This window comes from Cnephaeus nilssonii (assembly GCF_951640355.1).
Source record: "Cnephaeus nilssonii genome assembly, chromosome: 20".
Lineage (NCBI taxonomy): Eukaryota > Metazoa > Chordata > Mammalia > Chiroptera > Vespertilionidae > Cnephaeus > Cnephaeus nilssonii.
Window position 1 is genome coordinate 33,638,435 of NC_137091.1, and position 15,761 is coordinate 33,654,195.

Below are 15,761 nucleotides of genomic sequence, written 5' to 3' on the forward strand. Positions count from 1 at the left end.
GGGCAAGGACTGATGCTCTAAGCACTGAGCAACACAGGCCAGGGCTTTTCCTTTATAGAACACTTTTGCCCGACTGATTCATCCCCCCCCTTCCCGCATCGAGCTTGGGTAGGTGTCTCTCCCTGAGCTCCCCAGCTCCCTTTATCCCAGAGGCTGTCGCCCCCTCCTTCTCTCTCCCGTAGCTGGCTGCCTCTTCTCTCCCACCCCTAGGGCTACATGATCTCTACAGCTTTGACCTTATGATTTTTCTTCCTTTCATTGACCCAGACCGGAAGTCGAACCTGCAACTTTTTAAAAAATATATATTTTCTTGATTTTTTTACAGAGAGGATGGGAGAGGGATAGAGAGTTAGAAACATCGATGAGAGAGAAACATCCGTTAGCTGCCTCCTGCACACCCCCCACTGGGGATGTGCCCACAACCAAGGTACATGCCCTTGACCGGAATCGAACCTGGGACCCTTGAGTCCGAAGGCCGAAGCTCTATCCACTGAGCCAAACCCATTAGGGCGAACCCGCAACTTTTTGATGGATAGGACAATGCTCCAATCAACTGAGCCACCTGACCAGGGTGACCTTATGGTTTTTCACTGAGTAAATTTCTAGTTAGCCAGTCAAATGGTTCTTATTTTTGTCTTTGATCCATAGGGCTATAATAAATATCCTCATGGCTCTTTATGCACATTTGCTGTATGTATAATTCATAAAAGTAAAACTGTAGGGGTTTAAAAGAATACAAAATGACAAGAATGTGACATTTAATCACAAATCACCTTACAGAATCTTAAGAACTTCCGGAAGCTGGTACAGAAGTTCAACAGGAGTTGAAGTTCGGAGTGATTTTGTGGGGGAGGGTAGTTGCCTGGCCTTGCCGCGGTGCCGGCGGCGGCGGCGGCGGAAAGCCTCAGGCCCACCTGCACTGCGGGCTGAACCCAGCTTGAGGACTGACACCTGCTGTGTCAGTGCTCGTGGTGGTCTGGTGGTCGTGGGCGCGGCCTGTGGCTACAGAAAATGCAGTCTGTGCATGCTGAGTTTTGACAGAGCCACTGTGCGCAGGAAATCCTTGGTAATCAAAGAACCTTTGCCGATGGGGTTGTCTCTGCGACCAGTGGAGGACCCCTGGCTTTAAGTCAGAGGGCATTTGTCACTTTGTTTCCCGAATTAGTGATCTTTATCTCTTATTAGAATTTCACTTGAGAAAAAGACAAAAGTGCCTTTTAATTTGTACTAAGATTAGGTTACCGGCTGACCTGGTTGCATTGCCTTTTGTATCCTATTTGGATGGTTGCTAAGAAAATTGGGAGGTAGTCTCCTGGTTCTTCACCTGGTTTTAGAAATGACCCTCTCACAGTTAGGATTTTTACTTTCATCTGTCCTTGTTCTCTTTATGGTTTTTCTTGAGATCTTTTACTCCACAGAGTATACGTTTTGGTGCCCCTTAGCTTAGGACTTCAAGCACCTCTTCTGGAGGCTATAGCCTTTGGTCCTGGGCAGCCTGAGCACTGTGGGTGGAGTGGGCCTGGCTGCCAGAGTCAACAGAGGTATTTCCTCCTTTACTGCTATCTCCGTGTGATATCACGGGTGACTTGTAGCATTTGTGTGCTTAGAGATTAAAAGCTGACGTCTTTGTCTTATTCTTATCTATACTTCTGAATTTAATCAATGATATCATTTTGTAGAATCAGAAAAAGATCTTCGATACATTGGCAAAATATTGGATGGATTTTCCTTGGCTTCTAAAGCTTTGTCTTCTAAGAAAGTAAGATTTTTTATTTTTTACTTTTTACTGGTTTTAGTACTTAAAATATTTGCTGAGTTATATCAACAACTGGAATGATAAGTAAATTCTGTTTTCAAAAGCACCAGCATAGTTACTAACGATTGAGGAAAACATATCCTGTATTAGAAATGGCAGTCAGTAGCCACATTGTATTAAAACAGCTAATTGCTGATCTTTTAAATCCAGACTTAGAGTGAGTAGTTTTTTTCCATTAAAAAAATTACATTAGAAACTGGTGGGAGAATGGAATTGATAAAATTCTAGGGACAATGTAATTTAAGGAAAATTAGAAAACTTTAAAAAAGCTGTAATGACCCACAGCCCTGAATCCTTCTCAACGCTTGAGGCATTAATGTGGACGAGGTTCCCTGGGCTCCTTGCTGGGCAAGCAGGAGGGAGAGAAGCCACGTACATGCAGGTCAAGTCTGGGGAGAACTGTGCGTTTTTTCCAGATAGTCCTGTTTTTATGAGATTTTGTTACAGCTTAGCCAAGTGGTGCTCTTTTAAAATATATATATTTTATTGATTTTTTACAGAGATGAAGAGAGAGGGTAGAAACATTGATGAGAGAGAAACATCGATCAGCTGCCTCCTGCACGCCTCCTACTGGGGATGTGTCCACAGCCAAGGTACATGCCCTTGACCGGAATCAAACCTGGGACCTTTCAGTCCGAAGGCCGATGCTCTATCCACTGAGCCAGACTGTTAGGGCCAAGTGGTGCTCTTTAACACCCCTCAGAGTCACCTGTTCCTAGGTGGACATCCCTAGTTAGTGGGTGCTAATAGCTCAGGAGAGGCTCCTGGCATTTATTTTGTTGGCGTAATGGGCTTCTTGTTTTTCATTCAGCAAACATTTGTCTTGGCCTGTGGTTCTCCAGAACTGGGTTGTCCAGGAGCAGTGCAGCCTGAGAAACTGCATTTGGCATTACAGCGGCTGCCATTGGTTTAGTCGCAATAGTTAATGTATTGTAATAATGAGCAGAATATATTTAAAACAGTGTTGGGTGCATACTAAGCTGTTATTACTAACAGAAATGTCAAAGGAGAATGCGAGTTTTTTACATTTATGAAAGGGGAGCATAAAAATGCTTGAGAAATACTCATTTGACTCAGGGTTCAAGGATAAATAGGACAAAGTCCTGACCGCCGAATAGCTCTTATTCAGTGAGGGTGCAAGACAGACAAGTTCACTGAAGGGTAGAGTGCTGTAAGTGGACAGATGGGCTCTGGGGTTCCCGAGGTGCTCCTCACTTGGAGCGTGAGTGATTCAGAAGAGTGCTATGTTCCCCTACTTTTTCACAGGCAAGTTTTCTAAATATGTGGCTAAAAACCCACCTCTAAAATGCTTTGACTCTGATGGAGGATATGAAGACGTGTGTGTACGCACCCCTTTTCTGCCATGTTCTGCTGGATTTTTGTGTCTTGGTAACATTTTTGTTTGCTGGCTGATTGGGGAGTCTGTTTTTCAGAGGAGGTGGTCAGGTTAAGATGGTGAAAAATGTCTTTCCTAACAGTGATAATACCACTCTTCTATAGATTTTCATCATGCCAGGTGCTCCCCCACAGGGAACCACCTGGGAACCTTACAACCATCTGGGAAACTTGGGAAACTCCATTTGTTGCTGACTTTGTGGGGTGGGTCGCAGGCATCATTACTCTTAAAAGCCTCAGGTGAACCCAGTGTGCAGCTGGGGCTGAGACTACTGCGAGCGGGCATTCAGTGCGTCACTGGTTACAGGCTCAGGGTTTCAGGTAGCTGAAAAATCTAGAACACAGCTTACATAGGACTGTCCATAATGCAAGAGAGACCAAGTGCAAGAGGGACCATTTACTTATTTAAAAAGTATGTTTTTATTGATTTCAGAGAGAGAAAGGGAAAAGGAGAGAGAGACAGAACATCGAGGAGAGAGAAACATCATCATCAATTGGCTACTGGGGAACTGAGCCCGAAACCTGGGCATATGCCCTGACCAGGAATCGAATCGTGACTTGGTTCATAGGTCGTTGCTCAACGATTGAGCCACACCAACTGAGCAAGAGAGACCATTTAAAAATGTCTAATACTTACAAAAAAAAAGTTTTTTTAAATAAAGAGTTTATTTGAGCCAAAACTAACGACCTATGCCAGGAAGCAAGATCTCAAATGCTTCTTTAAATACTTTATTTTTAACTTATATGGTCTGCTATCATTAATGCCTGAGTTTCCCAAATACTATATTTCAATTTCAGTTCAGTCAGCTGTTTTTTAAATTGATATTTTTTGAGAGGGAGTGGGAGAGAGACAAAAACATAGAAACATAGAAATATCTATGTGAGAGTGAAACATTGATCGGCTGCTTCCTGCTGGGGATTGAGCCCACAACTCAGGATTGTGCCCTGATCAGGAATCGAACCAGCAGCCTTTCTGTGCATGAGCCAATGCCCAACCAACCAAGCCACACCAGCCAGGGCTTAGTCAGCTTTTGAATGAAAAATAGATAGCTCTGGCTGGTTTGGCTCAGTGGATAGAGCATCAGCCTGCAGACTGAAGGGTCCTGGGTTTGATTCCAGTCAAGGGCAGATGCCCGGATTGCAGGCTTGATCCCCAGTAGGGGGCGTGCAGGAGGCAGCCGCTCTATGATTCACTCTCATCACTGATGTTTTTTTCTCTCTCTCTCCCTCTCCCTTCCTCTCTGAAATCAATAAAAAATACATTAAAAAATACCTCAGATAAAAAAAACTAAGGCCTAAAGTTCCAATTTGGAATTGAAACAACCAGAAAAATATTTCTGAATTTAAAAGTAACTTATTTAAAGATATTTTTTCTGTACCTTGAACCATACTTTTCTAAAATTTCTGATATACAGTGGGCCAGTTCTGCTCGTGGGCCTGTACATCATGTTATTGTTGTCATCGTTCTTGTTCTTATATGAAACATGCATATTAGCATCTCTGTGTAGAGTGGTCAGGGGTGATATTAAAAATGTCTGGTTGTTAGAACAGTGTGGTTCTGGTGACCCTCCCCATCCAGAATGGATGTTGGCTGGGCACTGGGACAATCTGTTCCCACTGCTGCCTACCCACCTTCTGAACGTTAACCTGGGAAAGGCTGGGGTTGATAACGCTCAGAGGTAACAGGTTTTCTTGGTTAAATCAAACACCATCATCTTGCAGCCTGTATTTTCAGAATTTTGTTCTCTGTGTTTTTTTTTAAAGATTTATCCACCACCTGAATTGCCAAGAGACTATCGACCAGTGCATTATTTCAGACCTGTGGTAGCTGCAACCTCAGAGAACTCCCACTTACTTCAAGTGTTATCAGAATCAGCTGGAAAGTCAATACATGACCCAGGGACACAGAGTAGACACCAACTGAATGCCTCCAAGCGGGGAGAGTTGCTAGGAGAAACACCTATTCAAGGTATGTGTCATGAAGAAGATTAAAGTCATTAAATTGATAATAATCTGAGTGATCAAAATCAAAATGGAAAGATGTTTTCCCATTGAAACTTCCCATGATTTTGTATTCCCAAACTGGGAATAAAATTGTTTATTGTACATAAACGTAAATGTACATCCTTTACTTCTTAAGACTTGTTTCCCACCATCAGTTTTAGTTATGTCATTGAAATTACAACCCTTATCTTAAGCTCAGCAGTTTTCAGATTTTAATAATTGTTCAGCAATGTTGCGAAGTCTAGGGACATGTGTACCTTCACTTTCTTTGCACAGCCTGGGAATAGGATGTTTTCCTCAGGGGAAAGGGTTCTGCAGCACTTCCCTGAAAGCCTGAACGGAATGAATGCATGTGAAAGTGTGGGCAGATGTGGAGAATCCCCTGTATGTTGGAGCAGAAAGACCCACTAAGCAAGATGAACTTGTACTTGCCCTTTGGGAGCCTAACAGGTATCTCAAATATAATAGACCCAAACAGAAGTCTTGGTTCCCACTTCTTTCCCCAAACTTGCTTTTTCTCCAGTCTTCTCCTTCTCAGTAAATGTGACCCACTGCTCAGATCAGAATGTAGGAATTCTAGTTCTTAGCTCCTCTTCTTCCTTCCCTCCGCTGACACTATCCACAGCAAGTCCTCTCATTTCTACCCCATGTACTTTTCTGCATTTCTGCTGCTTCCCCGTGGTCTGAGTGCCCATCTACTCTCACCTGGACTATTGCAGTAGCTTCCTGATTGGACTTAATTTGTCCTCTTCAGTCCATCCCCCTCAACAGTAGCTAGGTGAACCAAATTATATCACTATTCCCCTTAAAATGATCTAGTACTTCTTCTTCTTTTTTTTTTTTTTTTGGTTTATTTTTATTTATCGATTTGAGAGAGAGACATTGATTTTTTGTTCCACTTGTTTATGAATTCATTGGTTGATTCTTGTATGTGCCCTGACCAGATTGAACCACAACCTTGGCATATTGAGATGACTCTCTAACCAACTGAGCTACCTGGCCAGGGCCACCAGTACTTCTTCCTTTTTAAAAATATATTTTTATTGATTTAAGAGAGGAAGGGTGAGGGAGAGAGAGATAGAAACATCAGTGATGAGAGAGAATCATTAATCAGCTGTCTCCTGCATGTCCCACACTTGGATCGAGTCTGCAACCTGGGCATGTGTCCTGACTGGGAATCGAACCCTGAACTTGTCGTTCATAGGCTGACGCTCAACCACTGAGCCATACCAGCTGGGCCTTCCCTTATATTTTGGCTTCTTCTTTTTATTTAGAGGTTACCTCAAATATTATCTCTTTAGAGCAGGGGTCCTCAAACTTTTTAAACAGGGGGCCAGTTCACTGTCCCTCAGACCGTTGGAGGGCCGGACTATAGTTTTAAAAAAACTATGAACAAATTCCTATACACACTGCACATACCTTATTTTGAAGTAAAAAAACAAAACGGCAAAAACACCCGCATGTGGCCCGCGGGCCGTAGTTTGAGGACGCCTGCTTTAGAGGGACCTTCCAGGCTTTCCCCGCCCACCATATAAGCTAGTTATCTCTCCCTCCATCCCCACAGCTAGCCCTCTCACTTAAGCCACCCTCAATCACATCGCCCTATTTTTCCCCACAGTACTGCTCTCATAGCATTCCTCTGGTGTTGGTTTTTGGCTTCTTTAATGTCCTTCTGCCTCATTTGTGAGAGCAGGACCTTGTCTGCATTGTCCTCCAGCTCCAGGTCAGTATGTGGCATGGAGTGAGTGCTCAGTGAGCGTTTGTGACATGAGTGGGTTCGTGATGGGTAACTCTACTCTGAACTGGAGCTTGTGCTGAGCAGGACTGTGGAAATGGAGGCCACCAGGGACTGGAGGTCTGGAGTTTGAGATGTCAGCTTCCTCATTCAGGGACCACTCACTGGCCTGATAAGCATCCAAGTAGTAACCTCCATTTTTACCAACTGTAAAATGGGCTTAGATTTTATTACTGTCTAGATTACAGGGGTAATTTGAATACAGATGAAATACTAAATGTAAAATACACTAATTACATGAATTTGTGATATTGAAAGTGTATGTACAGAAAAATGTAAGTAAATTTGTCCTACTTTTCATCTTTTCCTATTATTGTTTTTATTTAGGTTCAGCTACTTCAGTGTTAGAATTTCTGTCCCAAAAAGATAAAGAGAGATTCAAAGAAATGAAGCAGGCAACTGACCTTAAAGCAGCTCAACTCAGGGCCCTGAGTCTGGCCCAGAATGCCGCAAGCAGCAGAACCCAGCCGCCCTCTCCAGACGTCGGACACGGCTCTTGGCACACGGCATTGAGTGGTGGGACAGGCACCACAAAAGCCAGCAACTTCAAACCTTTTGCCAAAGATCCAGAAAAGCAAAAACGATATGAAAAGTTTTTAGCAAATATGAAACGGGGTCAGAAAGGTGGGTGCTAGCCCTAGGTCTCCCATGTCTCAGCCAGCGGCAGTGCTCTTGGTATGCTGAGATTTAAAGTTGAAGCACCCTGCTCTGCCAGTGTGCTTCGTTCTGCCGGAAACAGTGCAGAGATTTCAGGCCCTGGCTTTTGCCCTTAGGAAGGAAGGACAGTTGGCTTGTGTTTCTGTTGATCTCAGGTCCCGAAGCTAGCTGTTTAATTAGAGAACATGCCGTGGTGGTGGCTAATGCTAAATTACAGACCATTTACTGTTTGCAAATGCTTGATCTCTGAAAGTGTTGTATTTCACACAAGAGAACAAGGTCATCTTCCACTTATCTTTAGGTCGTACCCACCCAGTCCTAATCATAGTTTAAAATTTGACTTATAGAGGAGAGTTGGCTGTTGAACCACCACACAGGGTAAAAAAATCACACTGATCTATGAAGTAAATAAATATGGCAAGATGGGAGAGGGCTGACTGTTATACCCAGCAGTCCTTGTGAGAGGTAGCAAATTTAAAGGGTTTGATTTTCCAAAGCAGATCTTTGTGTACTGTGCTTGAACACCCTCTTAAGAATCCAGACCCCAAATGTTTATTTGGTAAATTAAAAAAAAGTTAGAAAAATAAAGAAAGTTAGAGAAAGGAATGTTTTTCTGCCAAAACTTAGGAATGTAATTGGGATGAACTTATTGTCTGGGAATGGTAACAGGTTCCTTGTTTCGAAGATGTAATCAAGCATTAGTTCCCAATTTTTTTTCTCTGATGTATGCAGTAGAATTCAAAAGAAGCATCATTTTGAGAGAGTGAGCAATATGACCTGTCAAGTACCTCCCCACCATGCTCTTAAAAACCAGCGTGAGGACTTGTCTCTGGTGAAATCTGTAGGGACCCAGTGGTGCCACCAGGTGTCCCCCTTTAAGCCCCATGTTTTTCCTAAGAGTGAAGGGGTTTCTTGTTCTCTACCGTAGATGCTCTGGAACATTGTCTGGATCCCAGTATGACAGAGTGGGAGCGAGGCCGAGAGCGGGAGGAATTTGCTCGGGCAGCCCTGCTGTATGCATCTTCCCATTCGACCTTGTCCTCCAGGTTCACTCATGCCAAGGAGGACGACGATTCAGATCAAGTAGAAGTTCCTCGAGACCAAGAGGTCTGTTACCATTATGTCCCTTCCTGGTGTATTTATTTTTATTATTATTATTATTTTTTTTTTTTTACATTTTAAAAAATATTTTAATACTGGGTATTAATAAGAGAGATAATTATGGTCAAAATTATTATGCCAAAACTTGCAATAAATGTTTGATGGTACTGTATATACAACTCAGTTTTTGGTGTAAGATTCTTTGGCAGTCAGAAAGAAAATCTGATTTACTTCGCTAATAGGAATATCTCTTAACACTGGGATGGCTTCTTCCTGGTATTTCTTCTGCTGCTGATTTTTAGCATAGTTATCTGTGACTGTATGAATGGAGTTGAGTGTCGAGGTGCTCATCATGTTTACTCCATATAAGAGGACATACCCGATTGCTATGGTAATTAGGAGGTAGACGGGCATTGCGACTGCCCAGTACTTTTGAGGCCAATAGGTCAAGCTTAAGGCGTTCAGCCAAGACTCGGGAACAAAAGCCCATACGAGATACAGGATGAAGCCAAATTGGGAGTTAAGAAAAGAAAAAGCCATAAATCGCTCTTTCTGGCAATGGCGACGGTGACTTTTCCACCATTTTCCCTTTGAGACAATGAAGTCAAGGTGGTTCTTGACCTTGACTCCTTCAAGCGCCCACTTGGGCCCCTCCCAACAGCTCAGCCTCTCAGCGAGGAGTTTCCTGCGCAAGTGCCTGCGCAGACGCCCCTACCTGGTGTATTTAAAAAAAATTTTTTTTATTGATTTTTTTTGAGAGAGAGGAAGGGACACAGAGAGAGAGAGAGAGAGCGCACTCGCGTGAAAGAGAAACATCAATCAGTTGCCTCTCATATACATCCTGACCAGGGATAGAACCGGTGACCTTTTGATGCACAGAGCGACGCTCAACCAACTGAGCCACTCCAGCCAGGGCGCCTGGTGCATTTAAAAAAAATTATATTTATTGTTGAAAGTATTATAGACACTCCCTTCCATTGACCCTCTCCTCCCCACTCCTGCCCCCTTCTCACTCCTGGTACATTAAAAAATTTTTTTTTATTCATTGATTTGAGAGAGAGGAAGGGGAGGGAGAGAGAGAGAAACATCAATTTGTTGTTTCACTTGTTTATACATTCATTGGTTGATTCTTATTTTTTTTAAAAAAATATTTTTATTGATTTCAGAGAAGGGAGAGGGGGAGAGAGAGATAGAAAAACATCAATGATGAGAGAGAGTCATTGATCGGCTGCCTCCTGCACACCACCCACTGGGGAACAAGCCCACAACCTAGGCATGTGCTCTTGACCAGAATCAAACCTGGGACCCTTCAGTCCACAGGCTGACGCTCTATCCATTGAGCCAAACTGGCTAGGGCTCATTGGTTGATTCTTATAAGTGCCCTGACCAAGATTGAACCTGGAACCTTGGCGTATTGGGACAATGCTCTAACCAACTGAGCTACCTGGCCAGGGCCTACTGGGTGCATTTTAAAATTAAAACATTGCATAGCTTCTGAGTGAAATAAGTCAGTTAGAGAAAGACAAGTATCACATTGACTCACTCATATGTAAAATCTAATTAACAAAATAAACTGATGAACAGAGTGGATCCAGAGACATGGAAGCATGGAACAGTGTGGAATCTTGGAGGGAAAGTGGGGGAGGGTAGGTGGGTGGGAAGTAATCAACTGAAGACTTGTATGCATATATGCATAACCCATGGACACAGATAGTGGGATGGAGGGCCTGGGGTAAGGGGCGGAGGTGGGCTGGAGGGGGAGTCAATGGGGAAAAAAAAGGGGCATATGTAATACTTTCAACAATAAAGATTTTTAAAAAACTAAAAAAATACACACAAAACACTGCATAGCTAAATATTTAAATTCCCCCAGTGAAAAGATCAAAATATACATGGCATTGTAAAATTATAAATTACGTTTATGTTTTTAGCTTCCAGTGTACTTTAGCAAAAATGTAGCATGACTGGTTGTGTAATTGTGAAAAATTGCTTGGAAACTTTTAAACAGAAGAGCAGTCAGGTCAATTGTGTGACTATCTGATGACACAGAGTGCATGCCTTTTCCCAGAATGATGTCAATGACAAGCAGTCGGCTGTGAAGATGAAGATGTTTGGGAAGCTCACCCGAGACACATTTGAATGGCATCCTGACAAGCTTCTATGTAAGAGGTTTAATGTCCCTGACCCTTATCCAGAGTAAGTTGGATAAAACTCCCCTTCCATCAGTACTTATTCCCTATATTAAAGCTGTTTTTCTTCTTATATGCTCATATAAATTCCCTTTTTCTAGATTAACTTACTTGAGTTGCAAATTGTGCAGATTTAACTTCTATTAATTTGTTACTGAGAAAATAAACATCCAGATAGCAAACTTATTCCATATTGAAGATATAAAACTCAGATATGTCAAGTAATAAAACTTAATGCTTATCTAATTTGCCACATTTTTCAATCCTATGCTATATAATAAAAGACTAATATTCAAATCTACTGAACGGCGGAACGACTGGTCGCTATGACACGCACTGACCACCAGGGGGGCAGACGCTCAATACAGGAGCTGCTCCCTGGTGGTCAGTGCACTCCCACAGGGGGAGTGTTGCTCAGCCAGAAGCCGGGCTCATGGCTGGCGAGCGCAATGGTGGTGGCGAGAGCATCTCTTGCCTCTGTGGCAGCGCTAAGGATGTCCTAAGCCATCAGTCGGACATCCCCCGAGGGCTCCCAGACTGCGAGAGGGTACAGGTTGGGCTGAGGGATGCCCCCACCTCCAGGGCATGATTTTCGTGCACTGGGCCTCTAATAATTCATGCACTGGGCCTCTAGTAATTATATACAGTTTACATTTAAAATGTTATTTAAGTTTTATAATTTTTTATAAGAACTTAGTACTTCTTATTTGAATATAAACACCCCAAGAAAGCATATACAGTTGAATCAGAGACTTTGTTAGAAGATTTAGGTACGCAGTTGACCCTTGAACAATGAAGCAGTTAGAGGCTCTGACACCATTCCCCCATACCTCCATCCCCAGTAAAAAGTCCATGTATAACTTTTTTAAACAAATTACACTTTATTTATTTTTATTTATTTATTTATTTATTTTTAAATCCTCACCCGAGGATATTTTTCCATTGATTTTTTAGAGAGAGTGGAAGAGAGAGGGAAAGATAGAGAGAAACATCGATGTGAGAGAAAAACATCAGTTGGTTGCCTCCTGCACAAGCCCTGACCAGGAGCCTGCAATTGAGTTACGTGCCCTTGACCAGAATGGAACCCGGGACGCTTCGGTCCACAGGCCAAGTGCTCTATCTACTGAGCCAAACCGGCTAGAGCTATAACTTCTTTTTTTTAAAGGTCCAATGAATTCTCATTACAAAGGTTTTTTATTTTATTTTTATTTTATGTATTTATTTATTTATTTTTTAAATATATTTTATTGATTTTTTACAGAGAGGAAGAGAGAGGGATAGAGAGTTAGAAACATTGATGAGAGAGAAACATCCATCAGCTGCCTCTTGCACACCCCCCACTGGGGATGTGCCCGCAACCAAGGTACATGCCCTTGACCGGAATCGAACCTGGGACCCTTCAGTCCACAGGCCGATGCTCTATCCACTGAGCCAAACCGGTTTCGGCTATTTTATTTTATTTTAGAGAGAGGAAGAGAGAGGGATAGAGATATAGAAATATCAATGAGAAAGAAACATCGATTGGTTACCTCATGCATGCCCCCTACTGGGGATCAAGCCTGCAACCCGAGCATGTGCCCTGACTGGGAATTGAACCGTGACCTCTTAGTTCATGGGCTGATGTTCAACCACTGAGTAACACCAGCTGGGCTCACGTATTACTTTTGACTTCCCAAAAACTTAACTACTAACAGTACTTTTGACCAGAAGCCTTACAGGTAACATAAGCAGTCGACATGTTATTTTGTATGGTATATGTATTACATATTGTATTCTTACAATAAAGTAAGTTAGAGAAAATAAAATGTTAAGAAAGTCATAAGGAAAATACATTTGCGGTATCTATTGAAAAAATCTGCGTATAAGTGACCTGCGCAGTTCAAACCTGTGCTATATTTTTAGCAGTGGAACTTTTCCTTAATGGAAATCCATCTTCAAAGTTAAATTCTAGCTCTTACTATACTCAGGAAAAAACTAATGGTTACTAAAGTCACCCATTATAAGTTCTTAAATTGCTTTGACAAGTGAAAACATCTTAGGGGACCTTTATAGCCAAGTAGAAGAGCTACAGGTGAAACACACGAGATGATAAGCTTTCTAGGAATTAGATTTTATTCTCAGTTGTTATTAAAATTACATCTATATTTTATTTTTTTCTTTTCAACCCCCAGTTCAACTTTAGTTGGCTTACCAAGAGTGAAACGTGACAAATACTCAGTCTTCAACTTTCTGACACTCCCAGAGACAGCTTCCTTGCCTACAACTCAAGTCTCAAGTGAAAAAGTACCGCAGCACCGAGGGCCTGACAGTGAGTAGGGCTTCCTCAGGTCCATGTGCTGACCACGGTCTGTTGGGAAGACAGAAATAAAGGGTCATCTAATCCTAAGGATACACATAGTGCAAACTCTCCTCCCATAAACATAATTGCTCATATGGATACCTTAGCTCATGTTGTAATGGTCCAGATGTGTCCTGTTTGGGGTTGGTACTCTGCCTCAGCATCTGCCACATGCCCAACACTTTGCACAGTGCCCGGCCTGTAGTAGGGTCACTGATGTTCTTGGATGAGCTATAATGAAAAACTCGTTTTTTGCTTGCTAATTCTGATGTTATGTCTATGTCCTACTTTTCAGAATCAAGAAAATCCAGATGGGATACATCTAAACAAGAAAAGAAAGAAGATTCCATTAGTGAATTCTTAAGTTTGGCTAGATCAAAAGTTGGTCCACTTGAACAAGAGTCCAGTCCATTAGTAAACAAAGAGGAAGTGCATACGAAGGAATCACTCTCAGATAAGGTATTTGGGCTTCTGGTTCTTTGCCAGGCTAGCTGTGGCCTTTACCTTTCTCTATAGTGAGCAGGGCTCAGCACACTCTGTGATGGGCTAGATATTAAATATTGAAAGCTTTGTGGGCCATAGTCTCTATTGCAACTATCCAACCCTGCTGTTGAGTGTGAAAGGAACCACAGGCAATGTGAAAACAACTGGGTACTTCTATCTTCTATAATAATAAAAGCGTAATATGCAAATCGACCAAACAGCAGAATGACTGTCCGGATGACCTTCTGGACGACCACGCTATGACATGCACTGGTGCCAAGCTAGCCAAGGTGGGTGCGATGTGATTGGTCGGGGGGCCCCGCCATCGCTCCACAATTGCCCTGCAGAGGGAGGCCCAGGCCACCCTCTGCGGGGTGATTTAGGGGGCTCTGTGATCGATCACCCCAAAGAGGGAGACCCAGGCCCCCGGCTGGCTGGGCGATCGATTAGAGGGACAGGGGGGCCCCGTGATTGCCCCAAAGAAGAAGGCCCAGGCCACCCTCTGCGTGGTGATCGATCACAGAGCCCTGGCCGGGTAGTCGAGGCCTCCCTCTGCATGGTGATCAATCTGGGGGCCCTGTGATCGATCGCACCCCACACCTGTTGCCTGCAGAGGGAGGTGACCAGTGATGGGGAGAGGGTGAGCAGTGCCGGAGAGATGGCAAGCAGTGGCAGCCGTGGGGGCAGGGCCAGCTGCCGGCAGCCAGGGGAAGGAAAGCACCAATAGGCCCTGATCGCCGGACAGGCCTAGGGGCCCTACCTGAGGGGTCCCAGATTGTGAGAGGGCGCAGGCTGGGCTGAGGGACACCCGCCGACCCCGTGCACGAATTTTGTGCACTGGGCCTCTAGTGTTCCAGTAAAACTTATTTATAAAAACAGACAGTAGGTTGGATTTGGCCCATGGGCTGTAGTTTGCCAACAGCTGCTCCACTGTCCAACAATTTGAGTCACAGCTTAAATCATTTGAGGAGAGGTTATAAATTCTGCCTAGAATGGCTTTCACTTAGCATTAACCATTGAAACAAAATTCAATGTATTTGTATTAGAAAATATAATTTTCCAAGTAACAGGTATTCTCTTTTGTGGAGAATATAGAGAGAATATCCATTGTTTTTTAAAAAAATTACTGCTTTTAATAGTTAACAGTTGAACTTCATAAAAAGTTGCTTTTATCACCCCTTGGCAATGGGCAAGGAGACACCTGATTGGTGGTTTTGCTCTTATATCAATCAAGGGCAAAGCAGTTGTACAGTCCTTAGTTCATCCTAGCTTGATGCCTGTGTCGGTGGCCAGAGCTATTTCATGCCTGAGGCACATAAGGAAAAAAAGTTGCTTTTATGTATAATAGTGTCATTACATTTAAAAAAATTTTTTGTAATTTATTATTATTAGTTTTAATCCTCACCCTGTTGATTTTAGAGACAGAGGAAGGGAGAGGAAGAGAAACATCACTATGAGAGAGAAACATCAATTGGCTGCCTCCCGTTGCACCCCGACTGGGGATCAAATCCACAACCAACTGAGCCACCTGGGCAGGATTTACTCTATTTTTTAAATTAACCTACATTAAAACTGACTTCTTAAGCCCTGGTCAGTTTGGCTCACTGGATGGAGCATTAGCCTGTGGACTGAAGGGTCCTGGGTTTGATTCTGGTCAAAGGCACGTACCTCAGTTGCAGGCTCGATCCCCGACCCAGGGACACGTGCAGGAGGCAACCAATGATGTGTTTCTCTCACATCGATGTTGCTCCTCCTCCCTTCCACTCTCTAAAAAAATCAATGGAAAAATATCCTCGGGTGAGGATTAACAGCAACAACAACTTGACTTTTTAAATGTACAGTTCAGTGAGTTTTTACACATATAGATTCATATAATCACTACCACAATCAGGATACATAATGGTACCATCATCACAAGAAGATTCCTCATGCTGTTCCTTTATAGTTTCCCCTCTCTTCATCCCAGAACCCAGTCAACCATTG

The 15,761-nt window shown here is 43.0% G+C and overlaps 1 protein-coding gene and 1 pseudogene across 3 annotated transcripts in view; one reads left to right on the forward strand and one right to left on the reverse strand.

Annotated features, from left to right (window-relative positions):
* GPATCH1 (G-patch domain containing 1) overlaps positions 1-15,761 on the forward strand; it is a 50,302-nt gene that overhangs the window by 22,836 nt on the left and 11,705 nt on the right. For both annotated transcript variants that reach the window (XR_013815165.1, XM_079799577.1), the window contains exons 9-15: positions 1,680-1,759; positions 4,976-5,180; positions 7,338-7,634; positions 8,596-8,774; positions 10,837-10,964; positions 13,129-13,265; positions 13,591-13,754. Coding sequence is in view for 1 of the 2 variants with exons in the window: in XM_079799577.1 (XP_079655703.1) it covers positions 1,680-1,759; positions 4,976-5,180; positions 7,338-7,634; positions 8,596-8,774; positions 10,837-10,964; positions 13,129-13,265; positions 13,591-13,754 (1,190 nt within the window). In the remaining variant the exon portion in view is untranslated. The remainder of the gene's footprint in view (positions 1-1,679; positions 1,760-4,975; positions 5,181-7,337; positions 7,635-8,595; positions 8,775-10,836; positions 10,965-13,128; positions 13,266-13,590; positions 13,755-15,761) is intronic.
* On the reverse strand, positions 8,949-9,351 carry LOC307116005 (phosphatidylinositol N-acetylglucosaminyltransferase subunit P-like; annotated as a pseudogene). Its single transcript has one exon. The product of its transcript is annotated as a phosphatidylinositol N-acetylglucosaminyltransferase subunit P-like (transcript).